The sequence below is a fragment of the Mirounga angustirostris genome, unplaced genomic scaffold (genome assembly GCF_029215605.1).
Source record: "Mirounga angustirostris isolate CCGP_5_RB_7025 unplaced genomic scaffold, mMirAng1.0.hap1 SCAF_1, whole genome shotgun sequence".
Taxonomy (NCBI): domain Eukaryota; kingdom Metazoa; phylum Chordata; class Mammalia; order Carnivora; family Phocidae; genus Mirounga; species Mirounga angustirostris.
This window is the reverse complement of record NW_026991709.1, coordinates 123,786,693-123,802,078: the sequence shown is the minus strand read 5'-3', so window position 1 is coordinate 123,802,078 and position 15,386 is coordinate 123,786,693. Positions and strand designations below refer to the sequence as shown.

General features: G+C 36.7%; 1 protein-coding gene across 8 annotated transcripts in view; it reads left to right on the top strand.

Moving 5' to 3' along the window:
• PPP2R3A (protein phosphatase 2 regulatory subunit B''alpha) overlaps nucleotides 1-15,386 on the top strand; it is a 214,520-nt gene that overhangs the window by 177,333 nt on the left and 21,801 nt on the right. For all 8 annotated transcript variants that reach the window (XM_064587447.1, XM_064587445.1, XM_054504406.2 and 5 more), the window contains 3 exons: nucleotides 8,781-8,956; nucleotides 9,968-10,086; nucleotides 11,840-11,946. In XM_064587447.1, the coding sequence (XP_064443517.1) occupies nucleotides 8,781-8,956; nucleotides 9,968-10,086; nucleotides 11,840-11,946 (402 nt within the window). The remainder of the gene's footprint in view (nucleotides 1-8,780; nucleotides 8,957-9,967; nucleotides 10,087-11,839; nucleotides 11,947-15,386) is intronic.

Below are 15,386 nucleotides of genomic sequence, written 5' to 3'. Positions count from 1 at the left end.
CTGTCAGTTTTCCAACACCATGTATTGAAGAGACTATCCTTTCTCCATTTTATGTCCTTGGCTCCTTTGTCCTACGTCAGTTAACCATATATGCATGGATTTATTTCTGGGCTCTCTATTCTGTTTCATTGATCTGTGTGTCTGTTATTATGCCAATACCACACTGTTTGATTACTGTAGTTTTGTAGTACATTTTGAAATCAAGTATTGTGATGTCTCCAGCTTTTTTCTTGTTGCTCAATATTGTTTTGGCTATTCATGGTCTTTTGTCATTCCATACAAATTTTGGAACTGTTTGTTCTCTTTCTGTAAAAAATGCTATTGGAATTTTTATAGGGATTGCACTGAATCTGTAGATTGCTTTGAGTAATATTAACAATGTTAATTCTTCCAATCCATGAACATGAACTGTCTTTGCATTTATGTGTGTCTTCTTCCCAGGCATTATATTCTTCTGGATGTAGCTGTAAATGGGGTTGTTAATTTACCTTTCTGCTACTTCCTATTGATTTTTGTATCCTGCAACTATACAGAGTTTATTAATCCTAACATTTTTTTGGTGGAGTCTTTAGGGTTTTCTGTATACGTCATCTCAGAGTTAACAGTTTTACTTCTTCCCCTTCCAATTTGGATGCCTTTTATTTATTTATTTTTTTCTTGCTTAATTGCTCTGGCTAGGACTTCCAGTACTATCTTGAATAAAAATGGTGAGAGTGGGTATTTTTGTCTTGTTTCAGATCTTACAAGTTTTTGGGCTTGTCATATATGGCCTTTATTATGTGTATAATCCTTCTGTACCCACTTTATTTTTTTTTTTTAAGATTTTATTTATTTATTTGACAGAGAGAGAGATAGCGAGAGCAGGAACACAAGCAGGGGGAGTGGGAGAGGGAGAAGCAGGCTTCCCACCGAACAGGGAGCCTAATGTGGGACTCGATCCCAGGACCCTAGGATCATGACCTGAGTCAAAGGCAGATGCTTAACGACTGAGCCACCCAGGCACCCCCCTCTGTACCCACTTTATTGAGAGTTTTTATCATACATGAATGTTGAATTTTATCCATGCTTTTTCTACATCTATTGATAGGACTGTGTGATTTTTATCCTTCATTTCATTAATGTGGTGCATTGCATTGACTGATTTGCAGTATGTTGAGCCTTCTTTGCATCCCTGGGATAATTCCCACTTTATCATGGTGTATGATCCTTTTAATGTATTGTTGTTTGAGTTGCTAATATTTTGTTGAGGATTTTTGAATCCACGTTCATCAGAAATATTGGCCTGTAATTTTCTTGTGATGTCCTTGTTTTATTATCAGGGTAATACTGGCCTTGTAAAATGGGTTTGGAAGTATTCTCTAATCTATTTTTTGAGTTTGAATGGATTCATCAAAGGATGAATGAGTTTGAAAAGGATTAGTATTCTTTTTTTTTTTAAGATTTTATTTATTTATTTATTTATTTGAGAGAGAGAGAGCAAGCGAGTACAAGCAGGGGGAGCAGGCAAGGGAGATGCAGGCTTCCCACTGAGCAGGGAGCCCAATGTGAGGCTTGATCCCAGGACCACAAGACTATGACCTGAGCCAATGGTAGGTGCTTAACCAGCTGAGCCACCCAGATGCCCCAGCATTAATTCTTTTGAATGTTTGGTATTATTCACCAGTGAACCCATTTGGTCCTGGACTTTCGTTTGGTCGGAGGTTTTGAATACTGATTCAGTCTCCTTACAAGTATTCAGTCTCTTCAGATTTTCTATTTCTTCATGGTTCAATCTTGGGATATTATATGTTTCTAGGAATTTATCCCCTCTGGTTGTCAAATTTGTTGATGTATAATTGTTCATAGTAGCCTTTTATGATCGTTTGTATTTCTGTGGTATTGGTTGTAACTATTATCACTTTCAGTCTGTGCATATCATTACATCTAATGTGTCTCACTTTAGGCAGCATATAGATGGGTCTTGTTTGCTTTTACTTTCTGCCATTCTGTCTTTAATTACAGAATGCATTTCATTTACATTTAAAGTAATTATTGATAAGTGTATAGCTATTGACATGTTGTTAATTTTTTCTTGCTCTTTTGTAGTTTCTCTGTTCCTTTTTCTCATGCTCCCCTCTGTGGTTCAGTGACTTACTTTTGGGTATGCTTAGATTCCTCTCTCTTTATCTTTTACTTATCTACTATATGTTATTACTGATTTTCTCTCATTTCTGATTTTGAGTCCTCTCTTTGTCCTTACTTTGTGACTCTAGCTAAAGGTTTGTCAATTTTGTTTTTGCAAAGAACCAGCTCTTAGTTTCATTTATGTTTTCTAACTTTTTAGTCTCAGTTTCATTTTTTTCCACTCTAATCTTTGGTATTTCCTTCGTTCTACTAACTTTGGGCTTCATTTGTTCTTTTTCTAATTCCTTGAGGTGTTAAGTTAGTTTATTTGAAATTTTTCTTTTTTCTTTATGTAGGCATTTTATCACTATGAATTTCCCTCTTAAAACTGCTTTTGCTGTATCCCATAAGTTTTTGGTGTGTTGTTTTTCATTTTTATATTTGTCTCAAACATTTTTTGCTCTTTTGATTTCTTCTTTGACCCATTGATTGTTCAATAGCATATTATTTGATCTCCACACATTTGTGAATTTCTTGGTTTTTCTAATAGTTGGTCTAGTTTCATACAATTATGGTCAGGAAAGATGCTTGAAGAGTGCCTGGGTAGCTCAGTCAGCTGAGCATCTGATTCTTAGTTTTGGCTCAGGTCATGATCTCAGCAGGGAGTCTGCTTGAAGATTCTGTCCCTCTGCCCCTCCCCCTACTTGCTCACTTGCTCACTCACACTCTCTAAAATAATTTTTTTTTTAAATGCTTGATGATATTATTTCAATCTTCTTAAGTTTATTGGGACTTGTTTTGTGACCTAACATGATGGAAGATGTTCCCTGTACACCTGAGAAGAATGTTTATTCTGTTGCTTTTGGATGAAATATTCTGTATATATCTGTTAAGTCTATCTTATTTAACTTGTCATTTAAAGTCAGTGTTTCCATATTGATTTTCTTTCTGGATGATCTATCCACTGATGAAAGTGGGATACTAAAGTCGCCTATTCTTATTTTATTGCTATTTCTCCATTTTAGGTCTGGTAATATTTGCTTCATGCATTTAGGTGTTGCTGTATTTTGAGTGCATAAATACTTAGGAATATGTCCTCTTGTTGTATTGACCCTTTTATATCATTATGCAATGCCCTTTGTCTCTTACTACAGTCTTTGTTTTAAGGAAACAAAGTTTGTCTAAAGTAAGTATAGCTACTCCAGCTTTCTTTTGGTATCCATTTGCATGGAATATCTTTTTCCATCCCTTTACTTTTATTCTGTGCATGTCCTTACATCTGAAGTGTCTCTCAGGGGTGCCTGGGTGGCTCAGTCGGTTGAACGTCTACCTTCAGCCCAGGTCATAATCCCGGGGTCCTGGGATTGAGCCCCGCATTGGGCTCCTTGCTCAGCAGGAGCCTGCTTCTCCCTCTGCCTCTGCCTGTTGCTTCCCCTGCTTGTTCTCTCTCTCTGTCAAATAAAGTCTTTAAAAAATAACAAAAATAATAAAGTGTCTCTCTTTAGGCAGCATATGGATAGGTCTTGTTTTCTTATCCATTCTGCCACTCATCTTTTCATTAGAGAATGTATCCCATTTATATTTAAATTACTGACAATATATAGTTACTGCCATCTTAAGTGTTTTCTTGCTGTTTTGTAGTTTCTCTTTTTTTCTTTTCATGCTCTCTTCCTGCGTGGTTTGATGAATTTCTTTAGCAATATGCTTAGATTCCTCTCTTTTATGTATCTACCAAGGGTTTTTGCTCTGTAGTCACCATGTGGCTAACATATAACAACTTACACTAAAAACAGTCTATTTTAAATTATAATAAGTTTGAACAAATTCTAAAGCTCTACATTTTTACTGGGCCCCCTACATTTTATGTTTTTGATACCACATTTTATTTCTTTTTATTTTGTGTTTCTCATGACTAATAATTTATAGTTCTTTTTACTACGTTTGTCTTTTAATCCATCACTTTTACTATATATTTACCTTTACCAGAGAGACTTCTATTTTGTTGTTACTAATTAGCATCCTTTCTTTTCAGCTTAAGAGTAGTCTCTTTAACATTTCTTGTAAGGCTGGTTTAGTTGTGATGAACTCCTTTAGTTTTGCTTGTTTGGAAAACTCCATCTCTCCTTCAATTCTGAATGACAACTTTGTCAAGTAGAGTAATACTCATGGAAATTTCTGTCAGCACCTAAATATATTATGCCACTCTCTTCTGGCCTGCAAAGAAGGTGAATCCAAGCACACAAGCACACACTTCTGCTGAGAAGTCTGTGGTAGTCTAATGGGGGTTCCTCTGTACATAACAAGTTGTTTTCCTCTTGCTGCTTTTAAAATTCTCTCCTTGTCTTTAACTTTTGACACTTTAATTATAATGTTCTTGGTGTGGGCTTTGTTGGATTCCTAGTATTCAGAACTCTTTGGGTTTCCTGGATCTGGGTGTCTGTTTCCTTCCCCATGTTATGGAAATGTTTAGCCACTGTTTCTTCAAATAAGTTTTCTTCCCCTTTCTTTCTTTCTTCTCCTTTTGGAAACCCCAAAATATGAATACTGATTCACTTAATTTTGTCCCATAAGTCCCGTAAGCTATCTTCACATTTTTACATTCTTTTTTCCTTTTGCTATTCTGATTATTTGAGTTCCACTGCCCTGTATTCAAGTTTACTGATCCTTTCTTCTGCTTTATCTAGTCTTGCTATCAAATCCTCTCATGTGTTTTCACTTCAGTTATTGTATTCTTCTGCTCTTTGACTTCTGTTTGGTACATTCTTATATTTTCCATCTCTTTGAGTTCTCACTGGGTTCATCCATTCATCTCCCAAGTTCAGTGAGCATCTTTGTGACCATTATTTTGAACTCTTTATTAGGTAAATCACTCTTATTAAGGATTTTTTTCTGAGGTTTTATCTTGTTTTTAGTTCAGAACATATTTTTCTGTTTCTTCATTTTGCTTGACTCAGTGTTGGTTTCTGTGCATTAGATAAAATGGTCACCTTTCCAAGTCTTGAATAGCAGCCTCATATAGTAGTGAATCTTATTGTTCAACCCTGCCCTAGCTGTTGTCTCTTAAACCTTTCAATTGTCCAAGCATCCTGTTTTATTTTAAACAGCTCCCAGTAGTTGAGGTTGTGCCAAGAGCTATCAGTGTCCCAAAGGGGAGGATCTCAGCACCTAAATGTAGGCTTGTTGTCATCTTTTTAAAGTATGCACATACATACATACAGTCCTATGGAACCACAAACATAAGCCCCACTGACCATCAGAGCTAAGCAATCTGGAAGTGTCTCCTGGGCAGCAGTCCCAAAAATTGGGGCACCATGCAAGTGCATACAGTCCTTCTAAAAGATACCAGCAAGCTGGAGCAAGACAAAGGGAGAGCACAAAGATGGCATCCACTGGCCTCCATTCCATGAAAATAACTCCATAAGCTTCTAGATGTGTGCCAAACCTGAAACCTGCCTTTTGGGCTAAAATTCCAACACAAGCATATAGGTCTCTTTCACAGAAAGCCTGGGGGCTTTCTTGTCTGTGCGGTACCCTGGGTATAGTAGCCTGCCAAAAACTATGTCTCCTACTGTTACCGTCCCATGGGGCCCAGGAACACAAGCCCTCCTGGCCACGAGAGCCAGCTCATCAGTGAGTGTCCTCTGGGTGGCAACTGCACGTACCAAGAAGGGCTCCAGACATAAAAACAGGGGCATCAGATGTGTGTAAAATCTCCCTCCAGGAGATACTGGCACTCTGTAGTGCAGCAAAGAGGGGAAAGTGAAGATGGTATCCACTAGCCTTTGTCCCCATAGAGTACCCCAGCAGGCCCCTAGATGTGTGTTAAATTAGATGCCTGCCCCTAGGCCAAGGCTTTGAGATAAGGAAATGAGTCTCACAGAAAGTCTGGGTGCCCTTTGGCTGCTTCTGCACTGGTTCCTGGGGTGGGTGAATCCAAGCACACAAGCCCTTTAAGAGCCATTTCTCACTTCACTATAGCCTTGTGGGTCTCATGGACACAAGTTCTGTTGGTTTCCAAAGCTAGATGTTTTAGGGAGTCATCTTTTAGTTGCAGGACTTAAAAGTTATGGGGCTCAGTGTGAGATTCAAACCCTTCACTCCTTGGAAGAAGTTCAGGTTTTAAGTTCCCTCCTGATTGCGTGTCACCATGACAGAGGTGGGAGTTATAGTGAGATTGTGTCTCAGCCTGTCCTACCCACATAGATGTGGGGTTTTTCTTGTTTGCCCAGTGTATAAGAGTCAGCTAGTTTTAAGGGTTCTTTTCAGAGGAAATTGCTCCATATATAGTTGTCGATTTGGTGTATCTGTGGGAAGATGTCAGCTCAGGATCTTCTTACATCATCATCTTGAATCAGAGCTCTGAAATTAATATCATGAAGAGGTACCTGCACTCCCATGTTCATTGCAGCATTATTCACAGTAGCAAAGATATGGAATCACCCTAAATGTCCCTCAGTGAATAAATGGATAGAGAAAGTATGTTCTGTGTGTACACACACACACACTGGAATATATAGTGGTATGTATATATATGTATACATACATATATATACACACACACACAATGGAATATTATTCACCCTTTAAAAAGAAAGAAATCCTGTCATTTGCAATGATGTGCATGAACCTGGAGTACACCATGCTAAGTGAAATAAGGCAAGCACAGAGAGACAAATATTGCATGATCTCACTTATATGTAGAATCTAAAAATAGTCAAACACAAACAGGCATAGAGTAGAATTTTGATTAGCAGGGGCTGAGGGGAGAAGGAAATGGGGAAGTGCTAGTCAAAGGGTACAAAGTTGCAATTAGGATGAAACATACAACATGGTGACTATAGTTAATAATACTGTACTGAATACTGGAAATTTGCTAAGAGAGTAGATTTCAGATCTTCTCATTCCTCTTCCCCCAAAAAATGCTAACTAAGTGAGAAGATGGTATGTTAAGTGGTTTTACTGTCATAATTGTTTCACTATATATTAAATTATCTCATTGTACATCTTAAATACAATTTTTACTTAAAACGTTAAAAAATTATAAAAAAAATTTAGCCACAGTAAAAGTGTAGAGAAACATTAACTGCAATTATGTATCTTATTTAACCCAATATATGTGAAATGTTATTTGAACATGTAATCAATATAAAAATATTGATGTTTTACTTTTTTCATATTAAGTCTTCAAAATCTATTATGTATTTACACTCAAAGATACCTCAAATTGGACTAGTCAGGGTGCCTGGGTGGCTCAGTCGGTTAAGCCTCTGCTTTCGGAAGCTCAGGTCATGATCCCAGGATCCTGGGTTTGAGTCCCACATAGGGCTCCCTGCTCAGTGGAGAATCTGCTTCTCCCTCTTCCTTTGCCCATCCTCCCTGCTCATGCTCTCTTTCTCACTCTGTCTTAAATAAATAAAATCTTTAAAAACAAAATTGGACTAGCCATATGTGGATAGTGGCTACCATATTTGACCATGCAGATGTAAATAACAGGAGTTCCAGAAAAAGAATGGATAAGGGTAAAAAGAGGCAGGGAAGAAATGATAAATTTAAGATTTCCAAGAACTAAGGGATAGTAGTTTCCAAATTGAGTAGGGTCTCAGAAAGCCCAATAAATTAGATAAATTAGACCCAGACCAGGATACTTCATGATATTTTGAAACACCAAGGACCCAGAGAAACATCTATAGGCTTTAAAGGAAAAAAACAAAAAACAAAAAAAAACAGGTTATTACAGTCAAAGGATCAGATATCAGCATGGCTTTAGACTCTTCAAAAACAATGGTTAGATAGGAGACAGTGAATCATTGCCTTTAAAGTTCTGAAGGAAAAGCACCACTAAGGTATCATTCTATAACTATGAACCAAGTTAGAAGGTAGATATGAACCAAGTTAGGAACCAAGATAGGAGGTAGATAAAAGATATTTTCAACTAGCGAAGATCTCAAAAAAGTTACCTGCCATGCTCCCTTTTTCAGGAAGCTCCTGAAAGGTGTGTTACACCAAACAAGAAAGTCAACCAAGAATGAGGAAAGTGTGAAATACAAGAAATGGGAGAAAGGTGAAAGGAATCCCTGGGATGAAACTGAGAACCCAACCTAGAGGGCAAGAAGTCCAGGCTAGAGTAGGTTGGAAGGAAGCAAAAAAGACTTCATCAAGAAAATCCAGTTGATAGAACCCTGATGAGACTAATTGTGGATGTAGAAAATTGGCAGATATGGGCGTTAAATAGTAACGTACACAGAAATCTAAGCAAATAAGAGATAAAAGAAAAATAAAAAGTTATATACTCTGAATGTTGAGTAATTTATATTAAGAGGTCCAGAAGGGCATGTAGGTAAAGTGGAATGAGAGGTAAAAATGCTAAAACCTCATCTTTCACAGTATGAAATTAATATACAGTTCTTAAAACTGAAATGTAAGGAAGAAGTAATATAGGCATCTTATCTGAAAATATAAAGTTAAAAAAATAATCAGGTGTTAAAGTAGCTGATTTTGGGGAAGGGAAGAAGGGATCTGCCAGTTTTTCTAACAAATTTTGTAAAACTATGTTTCTCTAAGTCTCAAGTATATATATACATACCTAACTTATTTTAAAAGAAACATGGGCGGTAATAAATCTGGGTGGATAAAGGACCTTTACCAGGCCATTGCTAATGAGTATCCTTATCTCCTAGCATTGAATATTGGTTCCGCTGCATGGATGTGGATGGGGATGGTGTACTCTCCATGTATGAGCTAGAATACTTCTATGAAGAACAGTGTGAACGGATGGAAGCCATGGGCATTGAGCCCTTGCCATTCCATGATTTGCTGTGCCAGATGCTTGACCTGGTGAAGCCAGCTACCGATGGTAAGATTGAGTAAAAGGCCATTTGCACTTTTCACCTATGTAACAGAGTGGGGCATTTAATCCTGGATTGTCCTAAATTATTTAACTTCCAGAGTCTTCCATACTGGCTTCCCAAATACAGAAATATTTAGATTTCTCCTTTACTATTAGTGTGGAACCAACAATCGATGGCAAATCCTCTTTAAGAAATTTTTCCATAGGGCGCCTGGGTGGCTCAGTTGGTTAAGCGACTGCCTTCGGCTCAGGTCATGATCCTGGAGTCCCGGGATCGAGTCCCGCATCGGGCTCCCTGCTCGGCAGGGAGTCTGCTTCTCCCTCGGACCCTCCCCCCTCTCATGTGCTCACTCTCTCTCACTCTCTCTCTCTCTAATAAATAAATTTAAAAAAAAAATCTTAAAAAAAATAAAAAATAAATTTTTCCATAGAAATCAACAAAAAAAGAAAAAAAAAAAAAGAAATTTTTCCATAGAGGGGCGCCTGGGTGGCTCAGTTGGTTAAGCATCCAGCTCTTGATTTCAGCTCAGGTTATGATCTCAAGGTCGTGAGAGCGAGCCCTACATGGGGTTCCGTGCTCAGCAGGGAGTCTGCTTGAGATTCTCTCTCCCCTCCCTGTGCCCTGGCCCACTGCACTCTCAAGTAAATAAGTAAATCTTTAAAAAAAAAAAAAAAAAAACTGTCCCTAGAAACAGAAAGTAGATTAGTGATTGCCCAGGGCTTGGAGTAAGGGGAGTTGGGGAAGGTCTGCTTGATGGGTACAGAGTTTCCTTTTGAGGTGAAGAAATGTTATGGAATGCAGTAGTAGTGATGCTTGCACAACATTGTGAAAGTACTAAAAGCCACAAATTATACACTAAAATGGTTAAAATGGTGAATTTTATGTCAGCTTTACCTCAAAAAAATGGGATATTGTATAATAAAATTAACATATACATATACTTTTAAACTTCAGTAAAAAATTTTTTTCATTTGCCAAAGCACTTCTTGAAATTTACTAGATTTTTTTTTACATAGGCAAAATAACGCTACGAGATCTGAAGAGATGCAGAATGGCACATATCTTTTATGACACTTTCTTTAATCTGGAGAAATACTTAGACCATGAACAGAGAGATCCCTTTGCAGTCCAGAAGGTACTGGTTTTAACTTCTACTTGAGGGCTGTATCAGGGGTTGTGTGCTACAGATAAAAATGATCTCTGCCTATAGGAAGCTTGGTTTAAAGAGGTAACATTTAAAACATTTCATCAGATACTGAAAAGAGAAAAATGGACCTAGAGCACATCTCTCCCCACAACTAATCTTCAAGTTTAGGTAACCTCCATCTGCCTATCATTGAGTGAACTGTATGGCCTGTGTACTTACATATATATTAGAAACTAGTTACAAAAGTTTAAAAAAAAATGTCCTGCCATATTTTAAAACAATGTATCAATAGGCATATCTGTATTAGAAAGCATATTGGGGTTAACTATACCATTCATTTCCAGGATGACATGGTAAACAGCTTTCCCCATCATAATGAAAACTACACATTCTCCATGATAGACAACCCTCAGATAATACACATTTTTTCAAGTGTTAATGATTGTTGTGCATGACTATCACTGTGAAGTCATTCTATACCTGAATAGAGATGAGCACCCTTCCCCATACACAAAAATCTGTGGACTCTCAAAAAACCCTGAACATCATATGGTCTATGTCCAAAAAGGGGGGGGGGGCAGAATATCAACACTTCCCTTCTATTCCTTATAAAGTAAAAATTATGTTGATAGAAAAGGACTATTTCCATTGGTCCTACAGGAGTATAATTGCAGGAAATTTGCACAGTCTTTCCTTTTTCTTCCACATGTTGACCTAAATAGTAGTAACAATACAAATATCACCTTCTAAAAACAAATACTCTGCACCTGATCTTGGAGCATATCACGCACATTATCACTAGCTTAAAGTCAGAATTATGTTTTATTGACTCAAAGGTGCCCATTATTTTATATACTTTTAAACAAGCAAACAAAAAAATTGCCATTATAAATCTAAGATGTGTGTCAGTTTCAAAGATGTTATAAGGATGTGGTAGGAGTTCTTAAAATGGATTAAATATCATAACACATTGTATGGTCAATATTTAGGTATTTGCATTCTTCTAGGCATAATTAACCTTACATCTGAGGGCAGTGCTAACTCATTTTAATCATGGAAAAACTATTTTACCTGGAATATATAATCCAAGATCCTGTCCATATTGTAGAAGAAAAAGAAAATGTATAGCCTTTTCCCCTTTCATTTCTTCTATTTGTGTTATAAATTTTACTTTATAAGAGGTGACATATCAAGATTTATTCTGATCTGCAAAGAACATTTTTAGTCAGAAAGTGCCCAATAAATTCCAGACACTATGTTAAAGAGACATATGGTCAAATAAAGAAAAAAAGAACAAAAAGTAGCAATCAAGCAATTTGGGGAAGAAGGGCTGTTTCCAGGAAGATAGCACAGATGACATGGTATCTGAGCTGGCTTTTACAGGAGCAATAAAAATGTGCCAGAGAAAGGGATGGTATATTTCAGGTACGCATATGCAAAAACCACAAGTCACTCCAGATAGCTGCTACGCAGAGTGCCAGGGAGAAGGGCCTGGGGAAAGTTCTCTGATTATAAGGCAAAAGAATCTAGACCTCAAGAATTAGCTGCCCAGGGGTTCACTATAATTTTGTGATTGGAGGCACAGAAATCACTTTAGGAGTGTTACTTTAGCACCTCTTTTTACATGTGAAGATGAAACATTTTTGGGTAGGTCATCACAAATGTTGTATATAACTAAAGAAAACCTATCTCCAATTCTTTGTCTTTGATTATTTTTGTTTCCTGTCCTCTTTGCAATCAGGATGTTGAGAATGAGGGGCCTGAGCCTTCTGACTGGGACAGGTTTGCAGCTGAGGAATATGAGACTCTTGTTGCAGAGGAATCTGCCCAAGCACAGTTCCAGGAAGGGTGAGTGAGTCTCCCTGGGTCTTGTAAAACTTTTTTTAACAGGGGTAACTGTATCAGGAATATTAAAACCACCCTAAAAAATCAAACTAGTAATCCTTATTTTTGAATATCATAAAAATGAGTGATTATAACCAACTTTAGTTGAAAGAATTTTTCCCAGCAGTCTTCTCTTCCCTTCACTAATTTCCTGAAAACTCTTCCATGTCCCATTTCCTTTCATGGAGTTGTACTTTTCAGTGGAAGCTAAGATCATTGTGGAGTCATACTATAAGCCCTGTAAATACAGGATGAGGCTAAAAGAACTGAAGCTTTTTCAAATAATAAAGATGATCATGTTTAAAACAAATCTTTACCATATATGGTTTTGTGCATTCAACCCTGAACAAGAAGTTACTTCTACATGGAATTTATAATAGGGTATAATTCCATAAAGGGACCATGGTAAGAAATTATCTAAGACTTTCACTGCTTAGAACATTTCAGCAACTTTATAATTTGTTGGCTTTTTCCATCATCTTCTCAGAATTCCTTTAGCAGTTCCTCTAAGGCTCTTAATTAATCATTATCAATGTAATACATTTTTTGAGTAGGTAATACATTTGTATGTTTTAATATTCAAAGAAACAAAAGGATAAATAGTAAAGTTTCTTGCTGCCCAGTTTTCCTTCCCAGAAGCAAATCACTGTGGTCATTTTCTTATGTACCCTTCCAAAGACTCTCCTCTCTATCCCACTCTATCTCATATATATGTATATATACACACACGTACATATATATGCATACACACACACACACATACATACATACATACATACATGCAAATACAGAGGCGCCTGGATGGCTCAGTCAGTTAAGCATTCAACTCTTGATCTCAGTTCAGGTGTCAATCTCAGGGTCATGAGTTCAAGCCCCGCATTGGGCTCCATGCTGGGCATGGAGCCTACCTTAAAAAAAAAATAATACACATATACATTCTTATATTTCTTTTTTCCTTACACATACGTAACATATTACATTCGTTGTTAGGTACCTAGCTTTTTCCACACTTGTATAAAGTTTCTGTTACACAAGATGAATAAGTTCTAGCGATCTGCTGTACAACATTGTACCTATAGTTAAAAATGTGGTATTATGCATTTTAAAATTTTAAGAGGATAAAGCTCATGTTAAGTCTTCCTACAAAATACACACACACAAGAATACAAGGAAATTTTTGGAGGTGATGGGTATGTTTAGTACCTTGGTTGTGGTATCAAAGATGTATGCATATGTCCAAACTGATCAAGATGTATTCATTAAATGCATACAATTTTTTGTGTAACAATTAAACCTAAATAAAAACAATAACAAAGATTGGAAAAACAGTATCAAACCAAAAACACTTGTATTTTATGATTACTAAGGTATAAATGAGGCTTCACAAATATTTTGGGGCCTTGAGCGCATGAAGAAAAGTTTAAAAACCAATAAACTGGAGATTATTCCATACATGTATCTAATGAATGTTCTACATGTTTACAGCTGCACAATATTCTATTGTATAGTAACACCATTATTAGAATAGTTATGCCACTATTAGAAATATAACGTTCTAGTGAATAATCTTATATACATGTCATTTTATACATATATAGGACAAATTTCCAGAAGTATAGCAAACAGCATACTTGCAAAAACATAGGATTTTAGAGAAACCCACAAGAAATAATGCAGACACCCAGAACTAGAAACAGTTGGGAGCCATTTCCACCCCTAGGCCTAAAAAGACAAGGAGATAACCATCATGAGAACCCAAAGAGAGTAAGTACATGGAGAGAGTCAGCTAACAGGACTTGTAACCTTCAGTAATGTAATTTAGTCGAACTATGGCATATCAGCTAAGAGCTGTTTTAGGCTCTTAGAATAAATACCCAGTTTCACTTTCCTCATATCCCTTAGTATCTTGCTGGCACTTCCATTGACTTCCAATAAGAAACCAGAAGGTAAGACAACTAATTGATGTGGTCCATTTGGATCAGCCTCCTGGGGCACAGAGCTAGGCAGAGAGTAGATCTAGAAGGATAAACATCAAATAAAATATCCAGCTCAGTACATAATGTCAAATAGCCCTCTACAGAGATTATACATTTCACACCCATAACATTAAGTCTTCAATATCTTTTTGGAGAGTACTGAAGAGCCATCGCCAAACCACTTTCTTTAAAGATTTCCTTAATATGCTTAGCCACAAAACTGGGGTCGAATTTTTATGTCATTGACCCTGAAACCCATAAAAATCATTCATCATTCATTGATTAAGTCTCACTGAATCAGAAGAGAAGACAGGCAAGTGGATTCACAAGCATGATCTAAAATTTTTTTGGCATTGAGCTTCCATAGTAGGATTTAGACTAAATTTACTTACGAAGCAGCTCTTACTGTTAAGAGCATGTGTGGATGCTTAGAATAAATAGATTGGCTCCAATTTTTCACTAATAGGAAGATTAATAAAATTATCCTACATATATATAGTGCAATTCCATGTAAACATTAAAAATCATTTTGTGGATATATTATTTCTTGACTATCATAAAGAAAAAGTGGAGATGTGGAGAAAAGCCTTAAAAGATCAAGAAAGATGGAATAACAAAGAACAAAATAAATAAGAAAGCAAATTAGGTATATGTAAGGAAAACAACAGGGATCTAACTTATATGTATTAGAGGAATGTAGAGAAGAGGAAGAAATATATGTAAAACATCCTAGAAGTAATAACTAAAAATGGGAGGTAAAGAGGAGAAAGAAAATTTGTGTGTAAATTTCACTGGCAAAGCCTCCGTAGATATCCTTTAAAGCTGTAAGTCAAGTTGAGGGTTTAGGAATACTAATTAAAATAAACACTTGAAAAACCAAAGCCAGACTCTAAGTGTTCTAATTCAATCAGAAAACATATACACACAAAAGAAAAACACAGACCACAAAGCATAAAGACAGAACTAAAGCAAGTATTTTTAGATCAGTGAATGTAAAAGGAATAAACTCACTTATTAAAAGAAAAGGATTCCGGGTGCCTGGGTGGCTCAGTCGGTTGAGCGACTGCCTTCGGCTCGGGTCATGATCCCAGGGTCCTGGGATCGAGTCCCACGTTGGGCTCCCTGCTCTGCGGGGAGCCTGCTTCTCCCTCTCCCACTCCCCCTGCTTGTGTTCCCTCTCTCGCTGTGTCTCTCTCTGTCAAATAAATAAATAAATAAAATCTTTAAAAAAAAATAAAAGAAAAGGATTCCATTTTGGAATGACAACAAAGGTTGAATTAAAAAAGAATGAACACTCAAAAAAAGCTATGCATCTGATAGCAGATTTTTGAAACAAAAACTCCAAAAAGAAAAGAAATTAGAGCCTATTATTTGCAGCCATAGTAAAATATTTCCTGAAAATAGATAAAATACCTTTGTGGGTTTTGT